A 27,057-nucleotide genomic window follows, 5' to 3' on the forward strand; every position below is an offset into this window, starting at 1 on the left:
CCATAACGTTTGTCTAACATTTATAAATGTTACTAGAACATTCAAAAGAAACGTTCCCATAACATTTGTCTAACGTTTTATAAATGTTACTAGAACATTCAAAAGAAACGTTCCCATAACATTTGTCTAACGTTTTATAAATGTTACTAGAACATTCAAAAGAAACGTTCCCATAACATTTGTCTAACGTTTTATAAATGTTACTAGAACATTCAAAAGAAACGTTCCCATAACATTTGTCTAACGTTTTATAAATGTTACTAGAACATTCAAAAGAAACGTTCCCATAATGTTTGTCTAACGTTTATAAATGTTACTAGAACATTCAAAAGAAACGTTCCCATAATGTTTGTCTAACGTTTATAAATGTTACTAGAACATTCAAAAGAAACGTTCCCATAACGTTTGTCTAACGTTTTATAAATGTTACTAGAACATTCAAAAGAAACGTTCCCATAACGTTTGTCTAACGTTTATAAATGTTACTAGAACATTCAAAAGAAACGTTCCCATAATGTTTGTCTAACGTTTTATAAATGTTACTAGAACATTCAAAAGAAACGTTCCCATAATGTTTGTCTAACGTTTATAAATGTTACTAGAACATTCAAAAGAAACGTTCCCATAATGTTTGTCTAACGTTTATAAATGTTACTAGAACATTCAAAAGAAATGTTCCCATAATGTTTGTCTAACGTTTATAAATGTTACTAGAACATTCAAAAGAAATGTTCCCATAACGTTTGTCTAACGTTTTATAAATGTTACTAGAACATTCAAAAGAAACGTTCCCATAATGTTTGTCTAACGTTTATAAATGTTACTACAACATTCAAAAGAAACGTTCCCATAACGTTTGTCTAACGTTGTATAAATGTTACTAGAACATTCAAAAGAAACATTCCCATAACGTTTGTCTAACGTTGTATAAATGTTACTAGAAAATTCAAAAGAATCATTCCCATAATGTTTGTCTAACGTTTTATAAATGTTACTAGAACATTCAAAAGAAATGTTCCCATAACGTTTGTCTAACATTTATAAATGTTACTAGAACATTCAAAAGAAACGTTCCCATAACGTTTGTCTAACGTTTTATAAATGTTACTAGAACATTCAAAAGAAACGTTCCCATAACGTTTGTCTAACGTTTTATAAATGTTACTAGAACATTCAAAAGAAACGTTCCCATAACGTTTGTCTAACATTTATAAATGTTACTAGAACATTCAAAAGAAACGTTCCCATAACGTTTGTCTAACGTTTTATAAATGTTACTAGAACATTCAAAAGAAATTTTCCCGTAATGTCTGGATGTTGTTTTGTCAGACTTCTGACTATCAGCATAAAGTCTGAGTTATTTTGCCGCTCATTCTGGCATTGATCTGTCCAGACAGGTAGAGACGGCCGACCGATCACAGCTGGGTTTGTTTTTCTGTGTCGTTTACTGTGTGAAAGGGCTGATGCCACAAAAGATCAGCATGGAAGAACCTGCCAGCAGCCTCCATGAGCAGCTGTACAGAAGATGTGGATTCTTCATCAGACGAGGCCTCGACTAACACTGACACTGTCTAAACATTCAGCAGTCAAGTATTCATCAGACAGTGGCATCATTAATCACAGCACTTTGAGACAGAATGGAATATTTCCCGTGGGTTTGTGTGATAAGGAACGTGTTAATTGTCCAGCATCATTACACCAGCAGCTGATGCTCTCATCAATGATAGATCGATCTGATCGAGCTCTATGCAGGTTTTTTTTAGCGCTCCTGACGCCTCCGTGGAATATCTGCGTGCAGCTCTGCATGTCTCAGTTACCTTGGCAACATATTTCTGCATGTAAAATCCCATCTGAAATGCAGCAGAGCTCGCAGCAAAGACACAGATGATTCCTCATCACACACGTGCTTCTGAATGCACATGCATTGCAAAAATTATTAATGCATCTAACGGGTAAATGTCCCTGCGGAGAACATCATTTTCAACACAAATCCCTGCAGAAGAAGATAGATGGAGAAGCTTCAGCGCATCTGAATAAACTCGACTGACAGCAGCTGCATATCAAGCAGCCCTTCGCCTTCGACAGTCAAGAGCAACCAATCACTTCCATCAGTGATCCAGATGTGAACAGACACACACACGTCACCTGTGACATTAAAAAGCTTTTAAAACTGCAGCTGAGTTTGAAAGGAACACCTCAAATATGAATAAAAATAATTTTCCAATCATTTCATCAGTTTGATGAATCCAGACCATCATCCAAACATCTGCAGATCTCTGAACATCCATTTCTTCTTCAGATGCATCAAAAACACTCCACGAATGATGAGAAAGAACGTTTGTTCGTTACTTTGACAGAACGTTCTGTTCGCTGGACTTTCTGAATGAACTAGTTTGTATGCGATCTGGTATTAGTTATTACAAATGCAGAAATGACTGCAGTAAACACAGAATCACTGTTATTATAAAGCACTGTGATCAACACACTGGAGCTGTTTGTGTACTTACATCAGAGTGTGTGTGTGTGTGTGTGTTCAGCACTGGATGTGAAGCAGTTGCAGCGTTTGGTCTTCAGGATCTCAAACTATTAATCTTGGCTAATTAAAGCTGGTTCTCTTCAGAAGCAGAGCAGACGATCACTTGAAAGAGCATCAGATACTCTGAGTTTCATCAGTAATATTGTCATGGAGAAACATTAAAAAACCATTAAGGGAGCTGATATTTAAATGACCTGCCCTGATGGTGATGAATTGGACTGATGATCGAGTCATTACCAGCCTGACCACTAGAGGTCAACACACACTAGACTTCACGACTAGTTTATGAGCTCTTTCTATGAGCCAGCAATTATTTGGACCCTCTAGTCACTCTTTATTAATGTCTGAACATCATTCTTCATATCAGAAGCTTTCCTCGATTATGTCTGTGTTTGAATCAGCTGGTGATGTATATATAGAATCATATTAAAGGATTAGTTCACTTTTAAATAAACTTTTCCTGATAATTTGCTCACCTCCATGTCATCCAAGATGTTCATGTCTTTCTTTCTTCAGTGGAAAAGAAATGTAGGAAATCATTCCAGGATTGTTCTCCATATAGTGGACTTCACTGGGGTTCAACGGGTTGAAGGTCCAAATGTCAGTTTCAGTGCAGCTTCAAAGAGCTCTACATGATCCCAGACGAGGAATAAGAGTCTTATCTAGAGAAACCATCGGACATTTACTAAAAAAAAAAAAAAAAAAAAAAAAAAATTATAATAATTTTATGTGTTTTAACAATAAATGCTCATCTTGAACTAGCTCTCTTCTTCTCTATTTGAATTCCAGCTGTGTAGACACTGTTAAGTGTATTACTGCCCTCCACAGGTCAAAGTTTGAACTAAATTGTCATATTCAATATGCTAGTGCAAGTATATAACAATTAGTTCAAACTTTGACCTGTGGAGGGCAGTAATACATTTAGCAGCGTCTACACTGCTGGAATTCAAAGAGAAGAAGAAGAGAGCTAGTTCAAGATGAGCATTTATTGTTAAAACGCATAAAATTATTTTTTTTTTTTTTTTTAGTAAATGTCTGATGGTTTCTCTAGATCAGACTCTTATTCCTCGTCTGGGATCATGTAGAGCTCTTTGAAGCTGCACTGAAACTGACATTTGGACCTTCAACCCGTTGAACCCCAGTGAAGTCCAGTATATGGAAAAAATCCTGGAATGTTTTCCTCAAAAACTGAAGAAAGACATGAACATCTTGGATGACATGGAGGAGAGTAAATGATCAGGAAAAGGATTAGTTCAATTTCAAATTAAATTTAACTGCAAACAAGAAGAAAACTGACTGAATCTTCAATATTATATCTATTGATTTCACTTCAAAATTAGTTTAACTAAAAATATACACTTTTTTTCTAAATAGAACAAAAACAATTTCAGTGTTACTTGTAGTTTCTTTGTAACCCTTAGTAACATTTACTAACAATTTCTGAGTGAAAACGGTTTCAAAATAAATCCTAAACAGTTATTTTTTGGTCATGAAAATATGAAATCAAACTAGAAATGGTCATCTGAAATAAGTTTAAGTTGAATTATTAAAACAAAAGCAAATTTGTTCAACTAATAAAATGGCAAAAATAAATATTTAAAAAAGAGAATTCAAAAGAAAAAAGGTATATAAATAATACAAAATCCACACTGAACACAAGCAGCGGATGTTTGCTGACTGTAAAGTTCATTAATGTCAGTTTGATTCCATGAAACCAAATGGTTTTTCCCCTCTTTAATTGTAGTTTGCTGAAATACAGATGAGGTGTAAATATAGGTGTAAATATTAACAAAGGATAGTTCATGGTTTAGACCTTCACAATACATTCTAACAAAGAAAAGAAAGGACAGGTAACACTGCAGTTTACCGCGGTGAAACGGACCGGTGCGTTTAAGTGAACTAAATCGTCCTTCCCACTGTGGTACGACAGAGGACAAAACAACTCATGACTAAAGCAGGAAAACTACATGATCTCGTTCGGCACACGTACACCAGATTATTAAACGCTTCCATTACAACCATACCAAACAACAGAGGAAGAGAAGACAGGAAAAGGAAATGTACACTTCGTTTACAGTAACTCATTTCAGTGAAGAACGTGTCAAACTCTCAGGGATAATTAATGATCACAGGTAGCATTACGAAGCATATCCCAAAAATAAGTGTACAATATGCACACTTGGAGAAATAGAAAATTAAAAGCTATATATCTATGAAGACCAGAGAGACTGACGTAAAAGTGGAAAAAATTAAGCAACAGTCCCGATGTTCTCGTTTGTCGTGGTAAAAAGCATCATCCGTCGACGGGTTTCAGGAGCTCCGCCGCGTCCCGAACGTTCAGGAAGTTTGAGATCGATTTGAATGCGGGGGTTCTGAACGTTTCTCTTTTTTAGTCTTTTACAGTCATGGCGGTTCCTTTGGGTCCTCGTGAGAGGACTAGAGCTCGTGTCTCCAGTGTTAAGATGCTTTGAGCGTCAGGGCTTTAGGACACAGCGCGGCGCAAGGGTTCATTGGTTGTTTTTGGCTTTCGCGTGTGTCAGAATGTGTGATTTGAGGTTGGTGGACTGAGCAAACTTTTTATTGCAGCCGTCGAACGGGCAAACGTAGGGCCGGTCCCCGGTGTGAATTCGGACGTGTGTCCGGAGATTAAAGTCCAGAGAGAAACGCTTCCCGCAGCCCTCGAACGTACACTAGACGGAGAGAAGGACAGGACGGTTAGAGTCAGTCTGGGAAACTCGAGTCAGCCTTATTTCTATTGGAGTTTTATACAATATGAAACTAAATCAAAGCAGATTCACCGTAATGAACAGGAAAACGACAGTGAGCGCGTTTACATACACACCCATACGCTGATGACATAAAACATGTGACATCTGATCAGAAATTAAGTTAAAACAGTCGACATTCAATCTTAAAGGGTTAGTTCACCCAAAAATGAAAATAATGTCATTAATTCCTCTCCCTCATGCTGTTCCACACCCGTAAGACCTTCGTTCATCTTCAGAACACAAATTAAGATATTTTTGATGAAATCCGATGCATAGCCAGCAATGACATTTCCTCTCTCAAGATCCATTAATGTACTAAAAACATATTTAAATCAGTTCATGTGAGTACAGTGGTTCAATATTAATATTATAAAGCCACGAGAATATAAAAAATACATAACGACTTATAGTGATGGCCGATTTCAAAACACTGCTTCAGGAAGCTTTGCTGGCTATGCAGGCCTCATCGGATTTCATCAAAAATATCTTAATTTGTGCTCTGAAGATGAATGAAGGTCTTACGGGTGTAGAACAGTGAATAAAGTGGTTATTTTTGTTTTGTTTTTGCGCACAAGAAGTATTCTCGTCTCTTCATAATATTAAGGTTGAACCACTGCAGTCAGATGACTGTTTTAATGATGTCTTTAGTTCCTTTCTGGACCTTGAAAGTTTTGATTATATTGCCGTCTATGGACGAGTCTCTCAGATTTCATCAAAAATATCTTAATTTGTGTTCAGAAGATGAACGAAGGTCTTACGGGTGTGGAACGACACGAGGGAGAGTAATTAATGACAGAAATGTCATTTTTGGGTGAACTAACCCTTTAAAACGTTTAATCAGGTTAAGAACGTGCATGTAAACGCACTCAGTGTTAATGTTGCAATGACAGATGAGCAATTGCATTAAACAGGACAAAATAACACAAACCGCATGTTTAAAAACACTGACACTAAATGTGTTTTACATTGAGTCAACAGTTTCTGATATAGAATAAAGAATGTTTATTGACGCTTTGGATAAAAGCGTCTGCCAAATGCATAAATGTAAATGTACCTGGAAAGGTTTCTCTCCAGTGTGAACCAGCTGATGGCGCTTTAATTTGGAGCTCTCCACAAAGGCCTTTCCGCACTCGGCGCACACGTGAACCCGCGGGCCGTGAGTGTGAAGGTGCTTCCTCATGGCTGAATTATCCCTGAACATTTTAGTGCAGCCCTGTCAGAAACACAGCACAGAAACACTGGGTTGGACACGGCAAGTCTTAAACGGGTGAAAACTGACGGGTCGATCCGCTCACCTTGTGTGGACAGGCTATCGTTCTAGGCGCATCGTCCTCCTTGATCTTCCTCGGCTTCATTCTAAATGAACACAATGACGATTAGTGCTCAGATATCACAGAATTACCCAGAATGCTCTGTGTATCATTATATTTGTGTGTCATTCTATTCAGAACCAGGACCTAAAAAAACTTTTTGCCACACCTGCCAATGGCCGGTGACTTTACTGGACATAAATTTATTGTTGTTTAGTTACATGAAAAAGCAGGAATATTAGGCTGCTGTCACTTTAAGAGCGAATGAGCCAATCCAATATACTGAACTGTATACGCTCAGTTAAGACATGACTATGTTTAGCAGGATATTTGCCAAAACATGACAATTGTGTTTGAATATGTTTGTTCAAGCAAAAGACGAAGTGAAAGAGAACTCAGTTCAGTATTCGTGTGCTGTCTGAGACGCAGATTTCTGGGTGCGCACAGCGTGTGAGTAACTAATTGAGTTCCCTTTCGTGTCTTTTTGCATTTTAATATTTAAATTGGCAAGGCTTAAACTTTTGTGACGATGCAGCACTGGCCAATCAACTGTCCTGAGCATCGTTCATGTTCATGTTCTCACAACATCGCATTGTTAGATTTCATAAAACTGGGGATTGTTAATTTTAGGCCCGGTTCAGAACACTTCCACCCTTTCTCGATGCAGCTACCCAGTGACACTCTATAGTGACCAATAAAAAGCCCCTCATGTGACCAGTGTAACGTTATTCTCCAATCTTAGACTTACCGAACGGGATTACGAGCAAAATGACCGCCACTGTTATTGAAGGGGCTGAGAAATAAAACAACTAACATAGTAAATGTCACGTCAAAACATGGTGCGTCCAAACCAGCAGCATCTCAGAAGACCAATGTCATTAGAGATCGACCGATAATCGGTTTTACCGATATTTTTCCCAATATTTAAACATTTTTTTTATAATCGTTATTGGTTAAAATAATAAAAAAAAGCAATATCAGTCAATCACTAATGTCATTCACTGCATTACTGATGTGCTGTTATTGATACTGAAGCTTAATAATCAACAAATGAACAAAAAAGGCATATTTTTCAAAGAGATAATAAACATGAAAGATTTTCACAGTAAGAAAACTGAAACTGCATCCACAGAGATCACAAGCTCACATGACTGGAAAGCGTCATAAGACTCACATCTGACAGCAAATACATGATCTGTGTTTATATTAGGGCTGGGTAAAAAAATATTGATTTCTCGATTTTAAACGATTCTCATTTTTACGAACCGATATCGATTCTTAAATCCCAAGAATCGATTAGTCTAGTCTGTTTTCAGTTGATGAATGAGCAGAATATGTAGCTCCTCCCATCCAATAAATCACAATAATCTTTGTTACTTTTGATATGAAACAAAGTCTCAGATTTCAAATGACGTCCATCTTATGAGATTCAGAAAATAAATACCATTTCGGCGCTGTTTAATGTGGCGTGACGGATCGCTTTAGCGCCTCAGTTAAAGAGAAGCATGTGATCATCCTCTCCTCCGCTTTAATACCAGTTACAGCGAAATAAACATGAACATCTGAAGGCATGTTAAAATATACAGTACAACATTTTTAATGTTCTTCAATATTTAATGCATGTTTGAATAAATCAGTTATGACAGCTGCGATTAAAAAAAAAAAAAAAAAAAAACGAATTGGAGTAGAAATATGATTATGTAATTCTAAACTTTATTTATAATAAAAACATCACTGAGTGTAATTTAAGTGTTTGTATACAAGTTAATTTAACCTTCAGTATTATTATAGTAGTACCAGCTGACTTTCGTGTTAGTTTACAGCATTAATTGAGAGATTTCTTTCCTCTAGAAAATTTGCCATGTACTGAAACTGAAATACTACATTCAAAATAATCGTAATCGAATTGAAAGCATAGTTCATCGAATCGTATTGTGAAAATTGTGGCAATACCCAGCCCTAGTTTAAATACAAACACATTATACATCAATTCTAAATATTTACTGGCTTTTCTACCCATATTTTAATATCAGAAGCACTTCGCCTCAGAGTCCAGATTCATTTCTGACACTGATATACACAATTAGGTTTCCTTTAAAGACAAAAAATGTATCTTATGATTTCATTCAGCAGTAATAGGGAGTGTCTCTGACTGACCTGGCGAACTCTGCCAGCTGTTTCGGGTCCGACAGGTCGATTCCCGGGATTCCTCCGGGCGGGAGCTTCTTTCCCGTCATGTATTCGGAATAATCCGGAGGAGAGTTTTCCCCGATGATCTGCTCCTCCACCACCGTCTCATGATCGATGTCCTTCTTGTCATCTGAAACACACACCAAATCACACACGCGTTCAATTGAGTCCGTGTCGAGGAAACGATACGCTATTTCTTCCACACGGAGCGAACGACCTCAGCGACATCCGGGTCCTTCGAGCGAAAAACAACACTTTTAAACAAACAACAAATAAAATCCAAATAAACACAAGCGCGCGATTATTTCTGATAGAAATCTGAATCATTTAACAGAGATAGTTAACAGACACACAGCCGGTGGTTCGGTCTTCACAGCTCGTTTCAAGTCCAAATGTTATAAAAAAATAATTATAATAATCAACCGTCAAACCTTGTCAGATATTTAAATCCAAAGTGGCGCGCCCGCAGCCCGCCGAATCTGAAATTCAAACCGCGCGACAGTTTAACGGTCTTTAACGGTCTCCTGGAGCCGCAGCTCGCGCGGCCTACACTCAGCATCTGCAGCGCGCTCGCGCCATCTTCAACCCGCAGCACCGTCGCCATCTTTTCGGGCCGCCATACTGGACTCGGGGAACATGGCGGCGCCCATCGACAGCTAAAAACATGGCCTCCGTTCAAAACAAAAACACCGGACCGATGCGCCCGCGTTCTCGGTGCGAAGACATCTCGCGAAAAGGATCTACCGCGGAACTGGACGTGCTGCGGACGGACAACGCCCTGCCGAGGGCCCGGGACTCCGAGCAAGCGACATACCGGAGAAAGAGACTCACTCACCCGATGCCCACATCGTGACGGAGAACTCGCCCTCCAGAGTCTTGATCTGAACCTGCTTCTGCTCCCATTTCCTCCCGGTTGCCTCCGCCGCGCTCAGGTAGCTCTTTTTGCCCGCTTTCTTGCCCCCCGAGGCTGATTTCTTGCCCATCCGCCCCATGGAGCTCTTCCCCGCGACTGTCATCAGAGTCTGCCCGATGTACTCGTCCTCGGCGCCGGGCGCGGGCACCGGGATGAGGATCTGGTCCTCGAAGCCGTCGTCCGCCCGGAGATCCGAGTCGTCCCCGCCGACCACCTCCTCCCGGGTCTGGACCAGGATCACCTCCTGATGGTGATGGACCTGACTCGGGTCGTCCGTCACCAGCGGCTGCAGCGCGATCATGGGCTGGTGCTCGTCGTCATCGTCCCCGCCGACCACCGTCGTCTCGATGGTTTCCACGGGGATCGTTTCCACCTCGATCTCGTGCAGCTCCACGATCTCCGCGGGCATCTCCGAGCCGTCCGTCTCGATATACAGCGTTTCGCCGGATGCCATGTTGAAGTCCGCCAGCTCGCTCGCCTTTGCTGCTGCGTTAAACAAACGCACGCACGGAACGCTCGCTCGCTGCCCCGCAAACACACACACACACACACCCCCTGATACCCGCACAGCGCGCGCACACACACTCTCCGATAATACAAATAACTCTCCACTTCTCACATGAATTCACGTCGCCACTACGCTCCACTTCCAAATCTCGCGAGAGGAGGGGACGGTCGGGCGTGCGCGGGCGGACACGCGCAGAGGAAACATTATTGGCTGTATCTGCGTAAATACAACATAATTGTTTTGTTATTTTTTATAATGTGTGTGTGAAAATAAATACATCATATATATATATATATATATATATATATATATATATATATATATATATATATATATATAATCATGAAATTATTTTTATTTTAAAATCCAAATTTTCACTGTATATTAACAGACAGATGAAAATGTTCTTTATTTTTTCTATTATTGTACTTCTATTTCTATGTAATATTAATGTGTATTGTCCCTGATTAAATAAATAAACAATTAAGTTAAATACACAGAGTTTGAATGTATTAAAATATGATTTTGATTATTATTATTATTATTTTTACTTTTTTGTGGGTTTTTTGTCATATAAATCATTTCTAAACTCAAAATTAAGGTCACCAGAAACTTATATTATTATTATTATTATTATTATTAAGTAAATATTATTTTAAAATCCAGATTTAAATAGTTGAATATTTAGTTCAATAACAGTGAATATTTTTAAATAAAATTATATTAATATTTTAATAAATGTCCTGATTTAGTTATGTTTATATTTTAAAATGTTGTGGGTTTTAAACAAAAAATAAAATGTCACCAGAAACTTATTGAGTGTGTGAGTGTATATATATATATATATATATATATAAAAATAAATATATATATATATATATATATATAGGCTATAATCATGAAAATATTTTTATTTTAAAATACAAATTTTCACTGTATATTAACAAACGGATGAAAATTATTTTCTTTATTTTTCTATTATTGTACTTCTATTTCCATGTATAATTAATGTGTATTATCCCTGATTAAATAAACAATTACGTTGAATACACATTGAGTTGTTTGAATATATTAAAATGATTTTATTTATTTATTTATTTATGTATTTATTTATTTATTTATTTTGGGAGGGTTTGTCATATAAATAATTTCTAAACTGAAAATTAATGTCACCAGGAACTTATTATATTATTATTAAATAAATATTATTATTTTAAAATCCAGATTTAAATAGTTTAGTTTAATATTTAGTTGAATAAAAGTGAATATTTTTTAATATAATCATATTAATATTTTAATAAATGTCCTGATTTAGTAGTTTATATTTTGTAAACAAAAAATAAAATGTCACCAGAAACGTATATTATTATTATAAAAATATAATTATTTTAAAATCCAGATTTAAATAGTTGAATATTTAGTTGAATAAAAGTGATTTTTTTTTTTATAAAATCATATTAATATTTTAATAAATGTCCTGATTTAGTAGTTTATATTTTGCAATGTCACCAGAAACAGACACGGGTGTTTTTCTGTCATTTATGAATATCGCTTTCTCTGCAGATGATCACAATTTATTTGTTTTATTTGTAGAATATCTGAACATTATTCTTCATATGATCAGCACAAATAAACACTCACACTTCTCGTTCATCCAACACATCCTTCACAGTTTTATTTCACTTCTTTTTAAATGTCATGTATATCTTTTATTTATTTACTCTTTTTTTTTTTTTTTTTTTTCTCAAACCAGGAAGCACTTGGTCAAAAAGAGAAATCATAAAACAGAACAATACTTCACCATATCCTTGCAGCCAATAAACATTTTATTAACAACATGATCACAAATACTCCGGTGTTTGTTCATTAGACGGAAATAATCGTTGAGATCCTTCACAAAACCTCTCGTTTGGTGATTAAATACATGTTTTATGGCAAAAAGGATAAAAAAAAAAACTCTTAAAAAATGCTCTGAGAGGTAACGAGAAATGATGAAAGGAAGATTAACAGCAATAAAAATATAAAAGTGATGTGCAATTATTATTATTATTATCATTTTTATTCATTCCTACGTCTACCTACATGAAAACACTAATACTACTACAACTATAATAATAAAAATAATAATAATAATAACAATAATGATGCAGACAAAATGAAAAGAACACCTCATAAAAACACATTTGTGATGTTTCTTCTATTTTCTTCAGTTTCTGCAAAAGACTTTGAAAAGATCCACTTCTACCAGAAACAGCAGGTCAGTGCAAGAGTCCTCCGTTCAAAGCTCGGGATCCTGCGGCGTTCCAGACGTGTTAGAGCCGGAGTCTGAGGGCTTTAATACGGCTGTAACGTCCGGCGGCGTCCCTCGTCGGCTACAGCAGCTTCTGCCCGGGTTTGGCTCTCGGAAACATGGACATTATGTCGTGCTGATTCTACTGAGTTCATGTCTAATGGCTGGAAACAAGACGGAGCGTGAGCACGTCATGTGACCGCATCGCCCAATGAAACACTGAAAGACTGGAGCACAACGTACCATCAATGATCTCATCCTTCACCTTGTGCAATTCACGAACGACTTCTTCCAGGATCTCCTGTCGGGGAGAAGAAGTGTTTGAGCGGAAGCACACTGGAAGACGTGTGAGCGTTTGACGGACGGATCTTTACCTGCTTCATTCTGTCGAAGTCTAAGGCGTCTGCGTCACCGACGCTTCCCACGGGTCGAACCCTGCGGAGCGGACGGACACAGTTCAGATGACGTGATCGAGAAGTGTTAGTGCGTCTCGGTGAATGTTTCTGCGCTCACCTGGACACCAGCGATGATCTCTCTGCTGAGTTTGCTCGGTCCCACGGCTTCTTCACGCCGTCTGCAGACCAAACAACAAACGCTTAGACACTCGAATAAAGCTTCCAGAAGAAGGTCTTCACAGAATGAGCCACAGAAGAACCATTTTTTCTTAGTTTAATGAACATTTGAATAATCTAAAGAATCTGTTAAGCGATGGATGGGTTCTAAAGGGTTTGTTTTAAAACATTTCGTAGAAGAACCATTTTTGGATCCCCAGCAAACATTTTCAAAGATCAGTTCTTGAAATAGCCATTTTTTCTTAGTTTAATGGACATTTTAATAATCTAATCTAAAGAACCTTTTTCAACTTTTGTGCATTGGACAGATTCTGTGGATCTTTGAGCCATCGATGCCAGTGAAGAAGCTGCTCAATCACATCTAAGTTCTACTGGCACTGATGGGTTTCATTGGGTTCAATACACAAAGATGACGCTGACGGTACCTGCGGCGTTCTGCCCACGGGAGTTCGGATCATCCTGAAAGACATTAGAATCATTCACGGCAACAACAAACATCAGCTGACAACTAGAACAGCCCAATATTAATATTTCAATCAAAAAAAAAACCTCACGTTTTGGCTTTCTCCGTCTCTCTTCTCATCTGCTGCTTTCCGCCTGTGGTGTGAGATAAATAAAGTGTGTGTCGCTTTGAAGGTAAAATACACTGTGATACTGTCTAAACCAGGTGTGATGTGAAGTTAACAGGGGCAGCGTGACTCAATCGCAGCCAATCAGAACACATTTGATGTCTGGATCAGTGAGATGCGACAGTGGGCGGAGCTACCCGGCAGTGACCTGTCAATCATCGCAGTCACAGCTGGTCAGGACAGAACCTCAGCTTTAATTGTGTCGGTGTGCGTCTCTCCCCACCTCCGCGCGAGCAGCGCGTTCATTTCCTCCATCAGTCCTCCACTTCCTCCACTCGTCCGGTTGGCTTCGTTTTTGGCACCGGAAGCAGAGTTTTCCTCGGGCTGCGGACACACGATGCTTTAATCTCAATTATTTGCTCTTTTTATGTAGATTTTTTCATGCAAAATGAAATAAAATGGATCTACACTTAAAAATAAAGGGATTTTTCGCAGTGATGCCATTGAAGAAATAACCTTTAACCCTTGTGTATTGTTCAAAAAGGTCTCTCTCTCACTCTCTCACACACACACACACACACTGTTATACTCCATATAACTCTATATAAAAGCCAGAAACTAAGCTTTTTTTGCACAGGACTATCTAAAGGGTTAATGGTGCCACCTGGTGATCAAGTGTAAAAAATACAAATTTTACCTCTTCCCAACAGGGAAAACCACCATCATTCAAGACTGCATATGGTGTCATGGCTTTGCAATCAAAAAATGTCATTATAATGGAAGTCAATGGGGCAAAAACAGCCACGAACAATAAATGAGGGAGAAAAAATTAAAATCTGATGCTGCACAAAAACTAACAATGCATCAAAAACAATGTTGTTACTAATCTTTGACAAAAAAAAATCCAGTACACAAATTTTTATATTGAAAATAAGTCATGTTCTGTCTTTTTTTCCCCAAATCAGTGACATCATTTATAAACTTGACATTAAAAAAGTAAAAATCCTGGATTTAAAAAAAAAAAAAATTAGTAGTTTTGATCAGGACTGAGGTTGATTGACAGATTTATGCAAAAAAAAATTTAAAAAAATATTGATCTGATACATTTTTACAGCAGTTTAATTTAGTGGATGCTTTCATTTACGAACATAACGAAAGGGTAGTGAATTTGCCCACAGTGTATTTTTGAGATTTTGAAAATTTTCAAAGCATTTGTATCAAAGAAAGAGAGGAAGTTGTGGCCAAATTAAGACTCAAAAACACCCCATAGTGGATGAAAACGTCCCCAAAAACACATAAGAGCATCTTTTGAAGCTTTTGTGCATTGGAAAGACTCCATCGATGAATGAGGAAGGCGTGGAGTTTCGGACAGACCCTTTGCACGCGCCGCAGTTTGGCTCCGGCGATCATGGCGGCGAGGCCGGTGGGGCCCTGACCGTCGTCCTGCGAGGCCCCGGGGCCCCCGTATCCACCCACGGGTAAAGGGGGCGGGGGAGGAGGCGGAGCTCCGGCGGAGGGGGGCGGAGGGCCGGGCGGGGGAGGAGGAGGAGGACACGGACCGCCCATCAACAGAGGAGGAGGCGCGACAGTGGGAGGAGCTACGGACAGCACCGCGGGGTGACCCTGAAACGGAGAACCTGTGGGAAAAACAACACCGTCAGTGACGCAAACTTCATTCTGTGCCGGTCAGGAGTGTTCACGTCTTACCTGAGTTGGACGATCGTCTCTCCCGCTCAATGTGCGCCTGCATCTGCTGCTGCTGCATCTCCATCTGCCTGCAGAGACCCACAACACTGCACATGTTACCCATCATGCACTGCACACAGAGTCACACACACTGATGCGAGTCAGGTGATTTTTTACAATCAATTCCTGTGTTCAGAGAAATCATTAAACTGCATTGTGCCAAGAACAATTCATATGGATTCAAAAGTTTAGAATAATTAAGACTTTTTAATGTTTCTGAAAGTTTTTATTTGATCAAAAATACAGTAAAAATTGTGAAATATTATTCCAGTGTAAATCAGCTGTTTTCTATGTGAATATATAGTAAAGAGTAATTTATTCCTGTGATCAAAGCTGAATTTTCAGCATCATTACTCCAGTCTTCAGTGTCACATGATCCTTCAGAAATCATTCTAACATGATGATTTGCTGCTCAAGAAACATTTATGATTATTATCAATGTTGATAATAAAACTTAATATATTCAAAAACTACAGTAAAAATTGTGAAATATTATTAAAATGTAAATCAGCTGTTTTCTATGTGAATATATAGTAAAGTGTAAATTATTCCTGAATTTTCAGCATCATTACTCCAGTCTTCAGTGTCACATGATCCTTCAGAAATCATTCTGATATGATGATTTGCTGCTCAAGAAACATTTATGATTATTATCAATGTTGAAAACAGTCATATTTGTGTGGAAACTGTGATACATTTTATTTTTCAGGATTCTTTGATGAACAGAAAGTTCAAAAGAACAGCATTTATCTGAAATAGAATCTTTTATCGAATAGAATCAGCATCCCTGATGACTAAAAATTTACTCGAGGGACCCATAATGCATCAGTATAATGGGTCAGGAGGATTTCTGACGAAAATCGCTCAGATTTGATGCGGGAAGCGTATGACAGATCCTGCTGAGAGCTGCTCGACACACGGAGAGAGGTGGAATGTTCTAGATGCATGATGGGACGGTGGAACAGCTGACACAGCACGCTCACACGCATCATAATGCAGCTGATGCTTCCTCTGACCACCAGAGGGCGTCTATATGTGAGCGGCTGACCTCACTCACTGCATCATATCATTTATAGTGTCCTGTTATGCTATTTTAGAGTCTCCTACAACAGATTTACATTCATCTAAAGTCACAAACACTTTAATGTTCTCATAATATCCACTGCAGCATCAGCTCTTTTCTCTCAGTGTCTGAAACGCTTCCATCGAGGATTCGGTCTCTCTAAACCCCGCCTCTCTTAGAGCTGCTCTGCTCTGATTGGTCAGAAACCAAATGCTCATTATCATATCTGAATCTCAGCTCTTGATGGACTATACGCACGGTTATTTTAGAAATAGATAGAAAACACTTATTTAAAAATAAAAAAGACAATAAGTAGCACTTTAACCAGCAGGTGGCGACAAAGTAACATTTATTTGCGCATATATCAGCCATTTCCTCTAATCGTTTTTCACTTCGTTTTTGACTAAATATTAAACATTATAAAATAACTAGGTTTAAAAACACATTTTGTCAATGTGAAGTATGAAACACTCACAGAATCTCCTGAAAAACAATAACTTTTCTTGTGAATGAATGACAGAAAGCGAGCGCCGCTCTCTCTTTATAATCACAGCAGCTGTCAGTCAGAGCAGCACAAGATCAATGATTCACACACAATTTATTCAGTTCATCTAACTCAAGTGCACAATAAATATTTCATTTCTGAAGCTTTTTTTCACACAAAAGTGTGAAAACTGATGGTGGAATTGAATTTAGTCGAGGAGGAACACTGATTATGCAAATTACTTACAAACCTACATAGGTTCAGCAGGAAGTGAGACTGAACTACTGACGACTCGTTGGTAAATATCATATAATATATAAGTCATTTAAGTGGAGATATTACATGTGTTTGTGTGTCTTACCTTCTCTGCACCTCCAGTTCTTCTGTGCTCGGTCCGTTCTGGAGCTGCCGCTGAACAGCTGGACCTGAAAGAGACACTCAACAGTGTGAGAAATATAACAGCAACATCATGTGTGTCAAAATGAAGTGAGTTTGTGCTCATCTGCTAATGGAGTCAGAAAAATGAACTTCATTCAAAGGGACACCAAGATTATTTTTCGTTTCCATTGGGACAAACAGGACAAAAATACTGAGAAAGAGCATCATTTTTAGGAGGCAAAGAAAGATGATCAGACAGCAGCACATCTTCACTAAAGTGTTCGTTGTTTTCTAGCGCTCACAAATTTGGAATAAATGTTTTAATGTTTTTGAAAGAAGCACCAAAGCATTGATGAATGAATGCAGTTCCGGACGGCAGGTGACGTCCAGCGAGTCTGACCGGGTCATCAGGACGTCCTGACTATAAACACACACCTCACTGGAGAAACATGCTATCTGGGGCAGATCCTCTGTCATCAACATGGTAAATATTGTAACACGTCTATAACGCAATGATTCCTCAAGATCACGTTTCAAGAAAACACTGGAACCCGATGCCACACACACACACACTCATTCAAACACACACACACACACACTCATTCAAACACACACACACACACACACTCATTCAAACACACACACACACACACTCATTCAAACACACACACACACACACACTCATTCAAACACACACACACACACTCATTCAAACACACACACACACACACTCATTCAAACACACACACACACACACTCATTCAAACACACACACACACACACACTCATTCAAACACACACACACACACTCATTCAAACACACACACACACACACACTCATTCAAACACACACACACACACTCATTCAAACACACACACACACTCATTCAAACACACACACACACACTCATTCAAACACACACACACACACACTCATTCAAACACACACACACACACACACTCATTCAAACACACACACACACACTCATTCAAACACACACACACACACACTCAATCAAACACACACACACACACACACACAAACAAACACACACACACACACTCAAACAAACACACACACACACACACACTCATTCAAACACACACACACACACTCATTCAAACACACACACACACTCATTCAAACACACACACACACAATCATTAAAACACACACACACACACACTCATTCAAACACACACACACACACACACTCATTCAAACACACACACACACACTCATTCAAACACACACACACACACACACTCATTCAAACACACACACACACACTCATTCAAACACACACACACTCATTCAAACACACACACACACACACACTCATTCAAACACACACACACACACTCATTCAAACACACACACACTCATTCAAACACACACACACACACACACTCATTCAAACACACACACACACACACTCATTCAAACACACACACACACACACTCATTCAAACACACACACACACACACACTCATTCAAACACACACACACACACACAATCAAACACACACACACACACACACTCATTCAAACACACACACACACACTCATTCAAACACACACACACACACACTCATTCAAACACACACACACACACACACTCATTCAAACACACACACACACACTCATTCAAACACACACACACACACACTCATTCAAACACACACACACACACACACTCATTCAAACACACACACACACACACTCATTCAAACACACACACACACACACACTCATTCAAACACACACACACACACTCATTCAAACACACACACACACACACTCATTCAAACACACACACACACACACACTCATTCAAACACACACACACACACTCATTCAAACACACACACACACACACACTCATTCAAACACACACACACACACTCATTCAAACACACACACACACACACACTCATTCAAACACACACACACACACTCATTCAAACACACACACACACACACTCATTCAAACACACACACACACACACACTCATTCAAACACACACACACACACTCATTCAAACACACACACACACACACTCATTCAAACACACACACACACACACACTCATTCAAACACACACACACACACTCATTCAAACACACACACACACACACACTCATTCAAACACACACACACACACTCATTCAAACACACACACACACTCATTCAAACACACACACACACACTCATTCAAACACACACACACACACACTCATTCAAACACACACACACACACACACTCATTCAAACACACACACACACACTCATTCAAACACACACACACACACACACTCATTCAAACACACACACACACACTCATTCAAACACACACACACTCATTCAAACACACACACACACACACACTCATTCAAACACACACACACACACTCATTCAAACACACACACACTCATTCAAACACACACACACACACACACTCATTCAAACACACACACACACACACACTCATTCAAACACACACACACACACACACACACTCATTCAAACACACACACACACACTCATTCAAACACACACACACACACTCATTCAAACACACACACACACACACTCATTCAAACACACACACACACACACACTCATTCAAACACACACACACACACTCATTCAAACACACACACACACACACTCATTCAAACACACACACACACACACACTCATTCAAACACACACACACACACTCATTCAAACACACACACACACACACACTCATTCAAACACACACACACACACTCATTCAAACACACACACACACACACTCATTCAAACACACACACACACACACACTCATTCAAACACACACACACACACTCATTCAAACACACACACACACACACACTCATTCAAACACACACACACACACACTCATTCAAACACACACACACACACACACTCATTCAAACACACACACACACACTCATTCAAACACACACACACACACACTCATTCAAACACACACACACACACACACTCATTCAAACACACACACACACACTCATTCAAACACACACACACACACACTCATTCAAACACACACACACACACACACTCATTCAAACACACACACACACACTCATTCAAACACACACACACACACACACTCATTCAAACACACACACACACACTCATTCAAACACACACACACACACACTCATTCAAACACACACACACACACACACTCATTCAAACACACACACACACACTCATTCAAACACACACACACACACACACTCATTCAAACACACACACACACACTCATTCAAACACACACACACACACACACACACACACACACTCAAAAAAACACACACACACACACACACACACACACACACACACACACACACACACACACACACACACACACACACACACACACACACTCATTCAAACACACACACACACACACTCATTCAAACACACACACACACACACTCATTCAAACACACACACACACACTCATTCAAACACACACACACACACACTCATTCAAACACACACACACACACACTCATTCAAACACACACACACACACACACACACACTCATTCAAACACACACACACACACACTCATTCAAACACACACACACACACACACACACACACTCATTCAAACACACACACACACACACACACTCATTCAAACACACACACACACACACACAAACTCAACCATCACTCGTATAAGTACTGATCGTGATGAAAGCTCCATCCACAGACCAGAAGATCTCAAAGATTTAGGAAGAAAATACCTAGCAACCACACAGAACACCTTAGCAACCACATAACAATGCCCTAACAACCAGACAGAATACCAAATCACACTTATCTGACCGTTATCAGTTTGTATCAGTAAATGAAGAGATGTCATGTGGATCATCAGTGTGGAGAACCACAAGGCTCAGTACGAGGACCGCTGCTGTTCACCCTCTACATGCCACCCTTCAGAGATATCAATGGACTCGTCATTTCCTATTAATAATCAACAATAACCTAGAATACTGTCTAACACTTGATGGCTCTGTTAAGTCTTCGTCTTCAGTTAGGACCCTGGGTGTGCTCTTCAATACCAATCTTTCATTTGAAAGACACATTTCTAGCATCTGTAAAACCGCATTCTTCCATCTTAAAAATATATCTAAATTACGACATATGCTCTCAATGAGAAATGCAGTCATGTCCTCAAGGCTAGATTACTGGGTGTTTGCTCTACACGCTTAATAAACAAACTCCAGCTGGTCCAAGTTCTTACTAGAGCCAGGAAGTCTGACAATATTAGCCCGGTTCTGTCAACACTGCATTGGCTTCCTATGAAACATCTCATACATTTTAAAATATTGCTTATAAAGCACTAAATGGATTATCTCCTCCTCTTAATGCATTATAGTCCTTCACGTCTATTACGATCTCAACTGCAATCCTTCATACAGTACATGACAAACATAAACCTATAAACAACCTCAGTGAAGCTGAACCTGTCTGAACTCTACAGCAGAACCAAACCGAGCCAGAGACAGAGAGCTGTACGTACAGGACATGTTGAAGAGGACGAAGCGGCCGTTGCAGACGCAGATGCAGAAGCACTGGCAGATCCACTCTGTGATCATCGCTCAGCTGAACCTTCATCATGTCCTGCGCTCGACTCTACCTCCTCAAACAGTGTCCGGTTTCTGACGGACGTAACACACACCTGCCTGACAACAGCAGGCTGCCGGCAGCCGAGCGGCTCCTGTTTCTGTGTGTGTGTGTGTGTGTGTGTGTGAGAGTGTGAGAGTGTGTGTGAGAGTGTGTGAGAGAGTGTGTGTGTGTCACGCAGCCTCCAGACAGCAGGAGGAGATAGAACGAACACAAAACCTTCAAACACGCCGATCAGAAACCGGCAGTGTTGCCAAGTCTGCAGTTTTCCCGGGGAATTGGGCTACTTTAACACTGTTGCCGCTGGTTGTTTTTCATGTCCGCTGGTTGAAGCATCCACAAATAACATGATATTTAGACTCTGGAATATGAATTTTACCAGGGAAACCCGCCTGAAATGCGATTGGGCTAGTTTTCAGCAGCAATGGACTGCACAGTTACTTCCTGGTTGTGGTTAAGTCAGCTCGGGCGTTTCCGGTGAACTGTTCATTCTGTACTCGCTGTACATCGACACAAAACCATCAATGGTTGACTTTTTAATGTTGTATTCATATTTTAATGCAGTTTTCACATTTACCTAATTTGCCAATAAACCAGTTTTATTGATTGCAATAAAGACGAAGCTATTGGGATCGTTTAAAAACGCTGTATCTGTAATTAGAAACACACACATTATTTTCCAGCACTTCAAATGTTATTTTAATGTGATGACCACAAACATTACTTGTTCATCCTTCTGAGATTGTCTCCATTATAAAACCAAACATTTCAAAATGTAGGAAATTTGATAGAAAACACTTATTTAAAAAGAAAAAAGACAATAATTAGCACTTTAACCAGCAGGTGGCGGCAAAGTAGCATTTATTTGCGCATATATCAGCCATTTCCTCTAATCGTTTTTCACTTCGCTTTTGACTACAGTTTTTTACAATCGCTAGGACACATTTCTCAATACTTAGGTCACTTTTTCAAAACTCTTCACACAGTTCTCCTAACCAACTTTCATCTTGGTACAGCAGTTCATTTCACATTCAAAATGCACTAAATCTACCAAAACACTTCATTCATGTCTCAAATCAGCTCATTCTTCCAGAACACTAGCAAAGGTTTTCACCCAGCAAACACACTTTGTCAGTCATAAAACATTGACCTTAAAAACACTAACATCAGTTAGCATTATACAATGTTTTCTTTTTTTAAATTTCTTTATAAAACAAGAATGACACTCTCTACTGCTTATAATTCACCGCAGTACATGTTACATGGTCCATGTTTACATTACAGAACAAAATTATTCCTAAGTTTCCCCTTTTGAATATATATTCCTCTGATAGTATGGTAATGAAACTGAAAAACGAATGCTTGTGTAGGTGTTCAGTTTCATCTAATTCCTCTGATAGTATTGGATTTTTTATATTCAGAATATATTTCATAACTATATTACTGTAGAAATGCAGCATATTTCTGCCTTATTCAGTTTTGTATGATGTTATTGTTTTGAACATAAGTTTAACAGTATTGAAAACAGTATGTAAGCATGTGCAAATTGGCCTGTACATACAAAGAGTTTTGGCAGTTGTTGTGTCTGAGTGAGAAAAGAATTCATGAAATTTGAGAGATGTAGTCATTGAATGCATTTTGTGCGAAAGCAATGATAAATGATCCTCAGTTTAGCCCACATAGACTTCTGTTGTGCTCACTGTGTGAAGAGTTTTGCAAAAGTGACCTAAGTATTGAGAAATGTGTCCTAGCATCTGTAAAAAACTGTAAATATTAAAGGTGCCGTAGAACGTGTTTTCAGAAGATGTAATATAAGTCTAAGGCGTCCCCTGAATGTGTCTGCGAAGTTTCAGCTCAAAATACCCCATAGATTTTTTAATTAATTTTTTTAACTGCCTATTTTGAGGTATAATTAGAAATGCGCCGATTCAGGCTGCTTCCCCTTTAAATGCTCGCGCTCTCCGCCCCCCCCGAGCTCTCGACTCTATCATTGCATAAAGAAAGTTCACACAGCTAATATAACCCTCAAAATGGATCTTTACAAAGTGTTCGTCATGCAGCATGTCTAATCGCGTAAGTACGGTATTTATTTGGATGTTTACATTTGATTCTGAATGAGTTTGATAGCGCTCCGTGGCTAAAGCTAACATTACACACTGTTGGAGAGATTTATAAAGAATGAAGTTGTGTTTATGAATTATACAGACTGCAAGTGTTTAAAAATGAAAATAGCGACGGCTCTTGTCTCCGTGAATACAGTAAGAAACGATGGTAACTTTAACCACATTTAACAGTACATTAGCAACATGCTAACGAAACATTTAGAAAGACAGTTTACAAATATCACTAAAAATATCATGTTATCATGGATCATGTCAGTTATTATTGCTCCATCTGCCATTTTTCGCTGTTGTTCTTGCTTGCTTACCTAGTCTGATGATTCAGCTGTGCACAGATCCAGACGTTAATACTGGCTGCCCTTGTGTAATGCCTTGAACATGAGCTGGCATATGCAAATATTGGGGGCGTACATATTAATGATCCTGACTGTTACGTAACAGTCGGTGTTATGTTGAGATTCGCCTGTTCTTCGGAGGTCTTTTAAACAAATGAGATTTATATAAGAAGGAGGAAACAATGGAGTTTGAGACTCACTGTATGTCATTTCCATGTACTGAACTCTTGTTATTCAACTATGCCAAGATAAATTCAATTTTTAATTCTAGGGCACCTTTAAACATTATAAAATAACTAGGTTTAAAAACACATTTTGTCAATGTGAAGTATGAAACACTCACAGAATCTCCTGAAAAACAATAACTTTTCTTGTGAATGAATGACAGAAAGCGAGCGCCGCTCTCTCTTTATAATCACAGCAGCTGTCAGTCAGAGCAGCACAAGATCAATGATTCACACACAATTTATTCAGTTCATCTAACTCAAGTGCACAATAAATATTTCATTTCTGAAGCTTTTTTTCACACAAAAGTGTGAAAACTGATGGTGGAATTGAATTTAGTCGAGGAGGAACACTGAGGCTCGTCTTTATTTATTTATTTTTTATGCCGTCTTACGTTTGAATAACTAAATTAATGCTGTGCCTGACTATTTAAGAGACTATATTGTGATTATAAACTCAGTGTGACACTACTGATGCTCAACACACCAGCACATGACTCTCACCGGAAGTTCTCCAGCTGGATTATATGAATGCAGAAGCTCTACAGAACGCTCATATGGTCCATTGGGCGGGTTTTGTTGTGAAAACCTGGCAACTCTGGAAACTGGGTTCAAGATCAGTAAAATGAGTCTAGATGTGACTCTATTTTCAGCTCTATATTTATTTCCATTATCAGTGTCCAAGGCTGCATTTATTTGATCAAAAATACAGTAAAAAAAGAACAGCACAACTGTTTTCAACAAAATTCAGGAATAAATTACACTTTACTATATATTCACATAGAAAACAGCTGATTTACATTGGAATAATATTTCAGATTTTTACTGTATTTTTGATCAAATAAACGACTCTTCATGATTGCACACTTTTGAGCGCTAGTGTAACATGTCCATATAACTCTATAGATGCTAGATGCACAAATCTAAAATGGTTTTTGTCTGTGATGATGTGCTCGTGATGTGACTCTTTACCTCCATCTTGGCTGCTGAGCACGTTGAGGGCGAACAGCATGGCGTTGGAGAAGGTGGTGGCCTCCTCCTTACTGGCGAAGTTGAGTCCGTACACCTGCCGTGCGTCACGCCACTGGTGGAAGGTGGGCGTGGCCTGGTTGTACTTCAGGCCCTTCACTATGGAATAGTTGATGACCACCTGTCCCAGAGGTCAGAGGTCAGTCTCGTTCATTCATTGGTTGAGTATATCTCATGATATAGCGTGTAAACGCACCTGCTGGTCCTGCAGTTTGACGCCCACCACACGGAAGGTGTTGTTGGTTGTGTTGTGGTAGATGTTGATTCGACTGAAGCCCTGCTGACCCGGTTTGATCGGCACCCATTTTTTGCTGGTGTCGTCGTAGACCATGACGGACGCGCGGGCCTGACAGATGCTCTGCTCGCTGAAACACAAACACGGCGGGTCAGTCGATGCCGCTCAATAATCACAGCGCTGCCCTCGTTACAGTCGCTCCATCCACCCACAACAACCAGCGTCGACAATAAACCTTTGACATCTGATTTTGTTCTTTTGATAAGTGGATTAAAGCAGATACATATATATATAATAATTTTTTGGAAAAATTGGATGGAAAATTTTTATTGATTGTTTTAGCTCAACATCTGCAAAGTAGTTAATATCAGGCCTTTTTTTGCAAAAAGATGCAGCTGTTATAGACAATCACTGCTGGAGAAAAACAAACATTTGTGTGATTGACTACTGACTCAAACCTCACATGACTGAAATACAGATGTGTGACAACTTGCCCCGGTCTGACAGAACATGAGAAAACAGACAGAAGTCATGGAGGGACAGAGAAGCAGCGAACACGAGGAACACGAGCCCATCTGTGCAGCGCTGCTAAAATTATAAACGCCGCCGCCGGCTGAATTCAGCTGTGCTCACTGCATACTAAAGGAGTACTGTGTCAGCGTGTGCTTCAAACACAGTCAGGGCTGAAGAACGCTGGGAATCAGACCGTTTCAGTTCCCATTGACTTCCATTATATGGACAAAAATAGAATATCACAATATCATGACATGATGCTGAGTAAATGATCACGTTTGGGTGAACGATCATCTGAAACGGGTCTGAATGAGGTAAAGGAGAGAAAAGATGTCATATTTCCGTACACAAGCATCTTTATACACGTCTAATGGAACATACATGACACACCGGCACACGTGACAAACCATCAGCTGACGCAGGGAAGGTGCAGTTTAATGCTGAAATGATTTTCACAAGCTGTTAATTTTTCAAGAGGAGCTTCTGGTGAAACGAGATTGAAAGGTTTGAGGATTGAGAGACGCTCGACTACAGCCCAAGAAAACACTCCTGACACACTTACAGTCTCTGAGAGTCCGGCTCGTTACATAAG

At 39.1% G+C, this 27,057-nt stretch overlaps 2 protein-coding genes across 5 annotated transcripts in view; both read right to left on the reverse strand.

Moving 5' to 3' along the window:
- Positions 1-3,778: 3,778 nt before the first annotated feature.
- yy1b (YY1 transcription factor b) lies at positions 3,779-10,375 on the reverse strand. 2 transcript variants are annotated; one of them, XM_067383364.1, is made up of 6 exons: positions 9,640-10,375; positions 8,772-8,934; positions 7,363-7,407; positions 6,600-6,660; positions 6,359-6,517; positions 3,779-5,226 (listed from the first exon to the last, which is right to left on the reverse strand). In XM_067383364.1, the coding sequence occupies exons 1-6, from the start codon at positions 10,169-10,171 to the stop codon at positions 5,044-5,046; spliced, it is 1,143 nt and encodes a 380-aa protein (XP_067239465.1). In that variant the 5' UTR covers positions 10,172-10,375; the 3' UTR covers positions 3,779-5,043. The 2 variants fall into 2 exon arrangements, with proteins under 2 accessions (XP_067239465.1, XP_067239466.1); XM_067383365.1 differs by lacking the exon at positions 7,363-7,407 and having other exon boundaries at positions 3,780-5,226; positions 9,640-10,374.
- Positions 10,376-11,994: 1,619 nt separating this feature from the next.
- evlb (Enah/Vasp-like b) overlaps positions 11,995-27,057 on the reverse strand; it is a 30,471-nt gene continuing 15,408 nt past the window's right edge. For 2 of the 3 annotated variants that reach the window (XM_067383370.1, XM_067383368.1), the window contains exons 2-13: positions 25,914-26,082; positions 25,661-25,838; positions 17,311-17,374; positions 15,364-15,449; positions 15,031-15,293; positions 13,940-14,040; positions 13,642-13,684; positions 13,513-13,546; positions 13,029-13,089; positions 12,890-12,950; positions 12,759-12,816; positions 11,995-12,679 (exon numbers count right to left, since the gene is read on the reverse strand). In XM_067383370.1, coding sequence (XP_067239471.1) covers positions 12,642-12,679; positions 12,759-12,816; positions 12,890-12,950; positions 13,029-13,089; positions 13,513-13,546; positions 13,642-13,684; positions 13,940-14,040; positions 15,031-15,293; positions 15,364-15,449; positions 17,311-17,374; positions 25,661-25,838; positions 25,914-26,082 — 1,156 coding nt within the window. In that variant the 3' untranslated portion in view covers positions 11,995-12,641. The remainder of the gene's footprint in view (positions 12,680-12,758; positions 12,817-12,889; positions 12,951-13,028; positions 13,090-13,512; positions 13,547-13,641; positions 13,685-13,939; positions 14,041-15,030; positions 15,294-15,363; positions 15,450-17,310; positions 17,375-25,660; positions 25,839-25,913; positions 26,083-27,057) is intronic. The other variant, XM_067383369.1, reaches the window with a different exon arrangement.

Source organism: Chanodichthys erythropterus, chromosome 4, assembly GCF_024489055.1.
Source record: "Chanodichthys erythropterus isolate Z2021 chromosome 4, ASM2448905v1, whole genome shotgun sequence".
Taxonomy (NCBI): Eukaryota; Metazoa; Chordata; class Actinopteri; order Cypriniformes; family Xenocyprididae; genus Chanodichthys; species Chanodichthys erythropterus.